General features: G+C 46.4%; 1 protein-coding gene across 1 annotated transcript in view; it reads right to left on the bottom strand.

Annotated features, from left to right (window-relative positions):
* col4a6 (collagen, type IV, alpha 6) overlaps window positions 1-10,000 on the bottom strand; it is a 98,612-nt gene that overhangs the window by 48,548 nt on the left and 40,064 nt on the right. Inside the window, exon 4 of the mRNA XM_083679740.1 lies at window positions 36-119. Coding sequence (XP_083535866.1) covers window positions 36-119 — 84 coding nt within the window. The remainder of the gene's footprint in view (window positions 1-35; window positions 120-10,000) is intronic.

Raw genomic sequence — 10,000 nt, 5'->3', positions numbered from 1 at the left:
AAGAGAGAAGAGAGATAGAAGTCTTCATGTCTTACCCTGCTGCCCTTCTCTGGGTTACACCGACATTCTCCACTGCAGTCCAGCCCTGAACATGGTTCATGCACTTTGTCATTCGTCCCCTGGAGAGAGAGCGGGAGAGAGAGGGAGGGAGGGAGGGAGGGGGGAGAGAGAGGAGGAGAGGGTTAAAATCACATTAATACGGCTTCAACAGTCTCTCACGTCAGCCGTGCAATTGGACACCAACGTGAATCCAGCAGGGGACTATAGAAACCAGAGCTGGGAACCCCGGTAACAATAACAATGTAGATGTCACAGACACGTCTCTGGCTTGTTGAACCGTGAGAGAAGAAGACCTTTCAGTAACGGCACCGTCACATGGAGCTGAGCTTCACTGGAAACTAAACCTCTCCTCACATCTCCTGAGCTTCACTTGTTCAGGTGCTGATTCATCATTATACAGTATGTCACTTGTTGAGGTAACTCCACAGCATAGGTTTTGATTCCGGTATTTGTCATGAAAATAATGTTTAAAAGACTTAACATTTGTGTATGGGCACACTTCATATTCATATTCATGAAGCACACTCACGCACACATGCAGATACACGCCACACGCACGCACGCACGCACGCGCACACACACACACACTACAGTGTACAGTGTATAGTGCGAATCACTAGAGAAAAACAACCTTATACATACCATGACTCCTGGCACTGCCTACATGCCAGGGTGAATAGAGATGTCGCTGAGCCAATGTGCCCAGTAACCATAACATGCTCCTATAGACCTTCACAGGCCCCTCACACACAGGCCCCTCACATACAGGCCCCTCACACACAGGCTCCTCACACACAGGCCCCTCACACACAGGCTCCTCACACACAGGCCCCTCACACACAGGCCCCTCACACACACACACACACACACACACACACACACACACACACACACACACACACACACACACACACACACACACACACACACACACACACACACACACACACACACACACACACACAACAGTGTCAATCCCTTCCCACTCTTAAATCATGGCTAAAATACTGGTCACCTTGCCCCTTTTTGTAGCCTTTCTTTTCAGAAAATGACAGAGGAGAGGAATGATGAGGACAGAGCTGAAGGGATGAGGAGAAAGAGTGGAGAAGAGAGAAGAGGAGAGAGCGGGGTGAAGTGGAGAGAGACATGGAGAGAAGAGGAGAGGAGAAAAGAGAGGGAACAAGTGGACTAGGCACACAAATGGGAGTTGAGTAGGAATGCCTCTCACAGTCTCTCTCTCTCTCTCTGTGTCTCTCTCTCCCCTGTCTCTCTGTCTCTGTCTCTCTGTCTCTCTCTCTCTCCCCTGTCTCTCTGTCACTGTCTCTCTCTCTCTCTCTCTCTGTGTCTCTGTCTCTGTCTCTGTCTCTCTCTCTCTCTCTCTCTCTCCCCTGTCTCTCTGTCTCTGTCTCTCTCTCTCTCTCTCTCTCTCTCTGTCTCTGTCTGTCTCTGTCTGTCTCTGTCTCTCTCTCTCTCTCTCTCTCTGTCTCTGTCTCTGTCTCTGTCTCTGTCTCTGTCTCTGTCTCTCTCTCTCTCTCTCTCTCTCTCTCTCCCCTGTCTCTGTCTCTCTCTCTCTCTCTCTCTCTCTGCATGTTCAATTAGTCCCTGCTGGGTCCATGTTTTCTCAGCTTCCTTTAGGCTAACAGAGTGGTGTGATCTGCTGTGTGTGTGTGTGTGTGTGTGTGTGTGTGTGTGTGTGTGTATGTCTTTCTATAGAAGACTTCTCTATAGAAGAACTGTGGGTTCACCAAGCCCTCCAGGAGGGTAGAGAATCCTCTTTGGTAGATGATGAGAACCAGGAGAGAGAGAGACTGGGTGCCATATACCAAAATACCAGCCCTAACAATTACCCCATGTCCAACATACCAGCCCTAACAATTACCCCATGTCCAACATACCAGCCCTAACAATTACCCCATGTCCAACATATCAGCCCTAACAATTACCCCATGTCCAACATACCAGCACTAACAATTACCCCATGTCCAACATACCAGCCCTAACAATTACCCCATGTCCAACATATCAGCCCTAACAATTACCCCATGTCCAACATATCAGCCCTAACAATTACCCCCATGTCCAACATACCAGCCCTAACAATTACCCCATGTCCAACATACCAGCCCTAACAATTACCCCATGTCCAACATACCAGCCCTAACAATTACCCCATGTCACGGGTTAGATGGCACCAGCTTGAACGTTTTCCTGCAAAACTGTCCATTTGATAAATATATATCTTCAGTACATCAGTTCTGCAATTCAGTTTCATTGTGTAAATACGAATTTCATCTCTAGATGTTGGACTGAAGATGTGGGAGAGATCTTGCTACTGTATCAAAATAAGACATGTCTGACGACTGCATCTCTAAGTATGTCACATGCCTGCTATATCCACCATGACAAACTCTGACCCATCACGCCATAACCATAAGTCCATAAGCACCAAATCCCATTCTCTGCTGAGGGTCTGAGAGTTGAGGCTGGGAACGCTCCTTTTTCTTGGACAAACGGGAGAAAAACACAGCTCTCACATGAGAAAGCTACACATGAGCACACAGTTCATAGGTACGGAGTACATAAGCCTCCTCAACAACATCACATACCACAGACTAGTCTGGCTGAGGGTCGGAGACCAGGGGAACAATGTAGCATGATCCATTCTTAGATGCCAGGGAGGATCAAACCCAGACCAGCTCTTATGAGACTTTATTAAACAGGGATCTGTCCAGGGATGGGGGTCAGAGGCCACGGATGGCGTCTCAATGAGATTAGGAGATGAAAGGGTGTCGGCCGAGGTCCTGGGGAGGTGGGAGGGCAGAGGTTGGAGGAGGAAAGGTTAGGGTTGGTGTGTATGTGTGGTGTGTGTGTCACTACCTATCTTCCACTGTAGACTGAAGACCCATCTTTTCAGGCTACATCATGACTGTCCCTCCTAAAGACCTCTTCATCCCCACTACCCCCCTGTACAGTTTCTCTACTGTAAAGAAAGAAAAAAAGTGCTTCTAGCATTGTGACTGCAAATGGCCCTTGGTCCTAGCATAGATTTGTTTCTCTTATGATGACTGATGTATATATGATTCACTTACTTTAGACAAATGTACTTGTTGTCGCTTTGGATAAAGGCCTCTGCTAAATGTCTAAAATGTAAAAAATGTGTGTGTGTGTGTGTGTGTGTGTGTGTGTGTGTGTCTGTGTTGGCTGGGTAGGTGAGAGGGAACAGGGGTGAAGGCCTAGTATAGGTCCAGGGGCCTCGGTAAGCAGATCATCATGACCAGGTCTCATCTGGGTTTAACTCAACTACAAAGGAGCTTTGGTCTATTTCTCATGTGAGTGTTTGTACTGGTGGTGTCTGGCTGTACAGATGTGTGTGTGTGTGTGTGTGTGTGTGTGTGTGTGTGTGTGTGTGTGTGTGTGTGTGTGTGTGTGTGTGTGTGTGCATACTGTATGTGTACTGTATGTCATGGTGCTGGTGCCTACCCAGACGCATAGTAATAGTATGTATAGTGTGTTGTTCATATGGCCATACTGGACCACAGATCCTATAGGCTGTGCAAACTGCTCCGTCACATGAACAGACATGTCGCTAGGCTAGATGAGCTAACTACACACACTCTTGACCTCTCTCTGACAGTGTGTGTGTGTGTGTGTGTGTGTGTGTGTGTGTGTGTGTGTGGGGGGGGGGGGGGGGGGGGGGGGTCCAACTGCATAAAGCCAAGTGGATGGGGGAGGGAGAAAGAGGGGACAACTGCCCCCCCCCCCTCTCTCTCTGACTCTCTCTCTCTCTCTCTGACTCTCTCTCTCTCTCTCTGGCTCCTCTGATCTCCTCTCTCATCCTAATCACAATGACAGAAGCAGGGCAAGGGTGATAGAGAGAGAGGGGGGGTGGCTGAAGCAGGGCAAGGGTGATAGAGAGAGAGGGGGGGTGGCTGAAGCAGGGCAAGGGTGATAGAGAGAGGGGGGGTGGCTGAAGCAAAGATTTTGGCGAAGAGAGAATGAAAGTTAAAAATAGAGTAAAAGAAGAGCTTGACAGAATAAAAGATAAAGAAGATGACTAGGGAGAGAGAGACAGGGAGTGAGGGGCAAAGGAGTGAAATAAGGTAAGAAAGAAAGAAAAAAAGAAAGAAAATAAGAGAGTAATTCCAGTTAAAAACTGTGTTTTGGGTTTGAGCTTGTCTCAAATGGTAATAGTTGGCAGGACATTCCCCTTGCTGGGTCAAAGGCGCACGTGTTCTTAACAATGTATGTTCCTCACAATCAAACCTTTACAGATCTTTACAGATCAAACATACGGACAAACGTATCAGTGCTTGTCCTCCTATAAGCCTTTAAGTACAAGGTATTTTTTTACTACAACTGATTATTACATATTCTTACAATTACAATAATATATTCTTACAATTACATTCTTGGGCACTTCACCAAGTCATGTAAATCAACAGAGATCAGAAATAAGAGGGACTCTTAGAGGGACTCTTATTTCTCTCCTAACAGGCTCTCCTAATGTATAGGCAGCTATAAGTATTGTTGGTGATTAAAATGATGTCACTGGTAGATAATTGGCTCGGGCATGAAGGTGCAGATAACACCTGAGGCAGAGGAGTTTCCTGAGTGGTAAACCTCTCTGTGGTGTATTCTACATCTGATGTGGTTGCGATTAGACTCTAACACACTCATGGACACACACACACACACACACACACACACACACACACACACACACACACACACACACACTATACTATTTAATGGGGGATGGAAAAAAACGGGGGGAAAAAGAACAGCAGAGGGAGAGAAAGAAAGAAAGAAAGAAAGAAAGAAAGAAAGAATGAAAAGATAGCTATCAGAACTACCTCTCTCTACCCAGCTTAAAAGGTAAAGATGATCCACACACACAGCCACATCCCTCCTGGCACTATTGTCAGAGGACTCTATTCAGCATTCAACAACAGCGCAGGCCTCATATGAAAATGACCCCTCGGCAATCACACATGTGGCACAGTGGGTTCCCAGCCAAAACCTCCCACGGATCTGAACACAACAAAGACGGCTCCACTGACAGACACCACACCTTGGCATTTCAACAGGGCTTTCCCCTGGCCCCACTATGAAAAGAAACCCAGAGAGAGGATAATGGGACTGGAACTTAAGCAGAAATCTGTGGCCCTGCCACACATGCATACACACACGCACACACACACGCACACACCTCGGGGCGAGAGTACGGTTTGGATTCACTTACACTCTCTCTGAAAAACAAAGACTTGGGGTTTGAGAGAGAGAGTGTGTGTGTGTATGTGTGTTTTTCGGTGTATTTGATGTGGATGTTGAATGAGGCCCTGGAAAATGTAACGGTGTGTTTGCTGGCTATAGGTGTACACTTGTGTGTGCTTGTCCCAACTTTCCATTGGGGTCTGTTTGCCAACTCCATTATAATCCTGATATCCATCTCTCAACGAATGTTTAACAGTATTTGCTTATCCTTGACAGTATCAAGAGATTGGTTTGCATTCTGAACACAAGCCCTGGAACATACACACACTCAGACGGGCTAACATGACAATCACAGCCATAGGTCACGCCTTTATCCTATCACAATCCTCCCTGATCACAATCCTCTCAACCTGGAGGCTTTGATTGGCTGGCAGAGGCAACACGGCTTCCTGTCGTGTTAGTCGACTGGTCAAGCCAAAGCATCACGTCTTTGATTGGTCAGTTTACTGCCACAGCCAACAGAATGCGTGACCTTTTAAGGTGATGGAAGCTCTGTTCTGATGACACATGCTCCAGGCCCTGACCTTCATGTTGTTGACTGTGCTAAGTGCAGGATCTCCTCTCTCCACGGACCTGTCAATCAACCGCAAACAGTGCTGCAGGACCAATGGGAGAGTACAGTAGCTATTAGAGAGGATTAGACATGTCTCATCCAGTCAGGCAGCAGTGGAGGCTGCTGGAGGTAGAAATTGGAGGACATGCTCAATGTAATGCATGGAATGGTTTACACCACACCGCAGGGGTTGTGACATTTTCTGCTCCCTGACAATAGAAGGCTTTAAACCCCCCCACCCCACCCCCACCCCCCCGGTGGCCATTTCTGATACTGTACGGGATGTCTCAGGGTGTCTATTTTACGGAGTGAGGGATGAAGGGATGGAGGGAAGAGGAATTACACAGAGGAGGAGAGGGATTACACACCAGCCACCTGACTGACATGGCCTTTTGTGAAAAATGTGATGTTATTTTAAGAGCGAGGGAGGAGAAAGAGAGGAGAGGAACATGGTGATGTATATGTGTCTGTTTGTCTGTGAGCATGTGTCCGTCAGTCTCTGACAGGCACGGTACACCTGACCCTCACCTGAACCTGAACCTGTCAGGAGCTGGAGGAGATGGGGGGACAGGCGGGTGAAAAACAACATGAGAGGGGGAAGAGAGGGAGATATATGGCTTATGCAAATATGGAGAGAGAACATGACAGAGAAAATTAGAGGGAGAGGGGGAAAGGTTGAGGGAGAGAGAGAGAGAGGGTCATCCCGCTCCCTCCTTGTTGCTCACGACGCTCTACTGCCACCACCTCTCCATCTGTGACCCTCCACATCGCCACAACATCACTTCCTGCCTCTCCACAGCTGTGTTTAGGCCTCTAGTCTGCAGCGTTTAGCTTGCTCAGGAATCCTCTATACAGTTTACACAACCCTGTCTCTGGTTTAGTACCTCAGCCCCCACATAGTCTATCCTAAAGCTAGGCCACCCACATGGAGAGACATCATCCATTAATACAGAGGAAGGAAGCTTCTAGATGCACATACACGCATCCAAACAGGAACCAAAACAAGAGAAAGATGACAGTTATCAGATGGTAGATATGCAGCATGACAAGCATTTTTTAACTACTGTCAGATTAGGTTTTTGTTGAAAACACATGCTGTGAACCAAAGGGACATTGTTTGGAGGCGTGGTAAACAGGCTTTGACAGTGTTTCCGCTTTGTGTTTGTCCATCTAAATCCATAAGTTCCGCTGGCTTGTGAAACATTAGCAGCGGCACGGTCTACTCTAAGCCCTTGCTGGCTGCCATAGCATTCATGGCATGGTTATAGTAAACAGTGGGATGGAGCAGCAAACTGCTTCCAATACACCTTTTTGTGACAGAGGCCTTGTAAACAATTCTAGTTCAATTCCTGCCACCTCGACTGGAAATGGGATTCCTCAATATGAGAGCTTGTAAACAGTAGGTTGCATCTCTATAGTCTAAAGTGGCTTCTCGTCCTCTCTCTGGTTCAGTTCTTGCCTGTTCGATTCAAAAATTGAATTTCTTCAAAGGATGCAATTCTATCCTTTAATTGACTGGAATGTAAAACGTACTGACCCTAACCCTCTTAGCTATACTTCATTACACCTAAAGGTCAACTCCTCCTCTGGCTCCATCATCAATGCCTCATGGCTGTGATCTGTCAAACACAAAGTAGTGCTATGAATTATGTTAGTCCAGGGTGTATGTTATCGTAAATACCATGTCAAATACAAAAATCCCCCTTCACATGAATCATTACAAACAGCTAGCTGAACTTTAGCTGAGTGGTGTTTATACATAAAGGTCATCAGTACATTCCACTTGGGATATGCAAATCTGCAATGGGAGGCCTTGTTTAGGACAGGTATGGTGGAACCTTATCACATACCTTGACACATATGGGCATGTTCAATGGAATGGGAAAGAAGAGCAAAAGGGCAATGTGTGATGTGGAATGCCAGTGCCCAGACATGCAGGTAAGCTATAGTATAACCTTTTCCACAAAGAGAGACACACGTACACATGCACACATACTGTACACACACACACTTACATACTGTACAGACACGTATGCACATGCACACACACACGCACACATACACACACACACACTCCCAATTATCAGATGGTGATGGTACAGAGATGTACAGGAGCTATTAGAGAGGATTAGACATGCCTCATCCAGTCAGGCAGCAGTGGAGGCTGCTCGAGGTAGAAATTGGAGGACATGCTCATTGTAATGCATGGAATGGAATAAGGAATAGTATCAAACCATTCCATGCATTACAATGAGCCTGTCCTCCGATTTCTGCCTCCCCTGATGGACTCTTTTGGGACTTTGGGATGATTTGGGGATTTCGTGTCATGTTGGAGAGAAAAAGGGGGCAAGAGGGGGCTTGCACAGGGGGCCCAGGTTTGTTCTGTCTAAACCTCTATACAGCCACTAGGTGTGTTCTCCATTTCCCATTCCACTCTGTCAAGACTCCTGACAAAGCAGTGGTTATCCTATCCTAGTCCCCAGGCCCATCTGAGTTCTGCCCTCCAAGGGACAAGGGTTTTATTTCAACTTATCCACAAATATGCAAAACTCCTGATCTCATAACTGACTAGTCCACCTGACAGCCAAGGTGTCTGGAGGATGAGAAAATTCACCAGCCACTGATTTTCTACCAGCCACATAAAAAAAAAAAAAAAAAAAAATCAAGATTAAGGCAAAATAAAATGTTACTTTAATGCTTTATTTTATTGCATTATTTGGTTTTAATTAAGAAAGCTCGTAGACTCGGGGGTTTGTTTGAAACTCAGGAGAAGCATGAATGAGATGTGCAGCAGTTACAGTCAGCTGGAGGAGGCAGGAGCAGCAGAGATGTACCTGCCAATGCCAAAATCTACCCGCATCTGGCGGGTGTTAATTCTTTGCCCTGGTTGAAATTAATTACAATAAATGAACCCCCCTGATCTGATCACCTTCAGCTTCAAGACTTTCTATGAGTTGAGTGACACAGGCAACATAGGCCATGTCTCCCAGCTCAAACATAGAGGGGTGTCCATTGGTCAAGACAGTTACTGCACAAGCCAATCACAGGCTCCATTTCCTCTACAGAAATAGTGTTGCAGACGACTGTCTGGACACCTTTATGACCTCATGGGGCTCACAGATCACAGATCTCCTCTCTGATGACGTTCTAAGTTTAGTCTATGATCCAACTCCCCATATGAGCTTCCGATCCGGGTCCCATGTCTCCCTGTCCTAGGACCGCCGACAAGACGCAGCCTGTGCCCTGCCTGTACTCTGACTGCATGGGATCACACTACTAACATTACCTACAACTATCCATCTGGTTCTTTTAGTGTTAGCTCAATTCATTTTACTGATCCTCTAGGAGACTAAATGGAAACGGTCATTCATCCTAAGTCATAATGCATTCTCTGAACTGCCTTCTTCTTATTATTATTATTATTATTAGGTTTGTTTGAACAGGGACAACAAAACATAAGACTCAGTACATATAATCCCTCAGTCCCTCATCTATCTATTATGATGTCATAGTGCTCTGAAGGAGCCTCCAGAATCCACACCACACCCCAGGTGGTAACCACAGCAGCGGAGCGGAGCGGAGGCCCTCTCTCTCCGCCTTATCTTTCCATGCCCAATGACGAAGCTGGCACATGTCTGCCAACCGCAGGCGGTGATGTCATAATTGATCACAGAGACAATGGAGACAGAGGTGTGAGCCAAAACAAACTCAACAAAGCCTTGGAAGACAAGGGGAAGAAATATCAGAGCAATTATTGTAGCAGAGATTTACCTGTTTTTACCTGTAACCCTCCATAACTCACAGCTGTGCCAGCTGAAGTTCCCAGGGCAGGGCGAAGACAGAAAGAAAGAAAGAAAGAAAGAAAGAACAGTCTATCATTTCCTATCTCTACGTTCTGTCTGAAGCACCCAGACACATAAACACAGGAGGTTGGCGGTCCAAAAGGAGAGTTGGGTAATCGATCAGGCACATGTATGCCAGAGAGTCAGAGCTTCAGGAAATCTATAAGTAAACACACTTGTGTTTAGCTCAAAATACTTCCTAGGACGTTTTGCACTAGATTAGACTGATTACATCCTATATACAAGTGTTTATACATGTGTAAAACACTTC

This window comes from Argentina silus, assembly GCF_951799395.1.
Source record: "Argentina silus genome assembly, chromosome: 1".
Taxonomy (NCBI): domain Eukaryota; kingdom Metazoa; phylum Chordata; class Actinopteri; order Argentiniformes; family Argentinidae; genus Argentina; species Argentina silus.
Note: the sequence above shows the minus strand (reverse complement) of the source record. Positions and strands in the feature narration are given on the sequence as shown.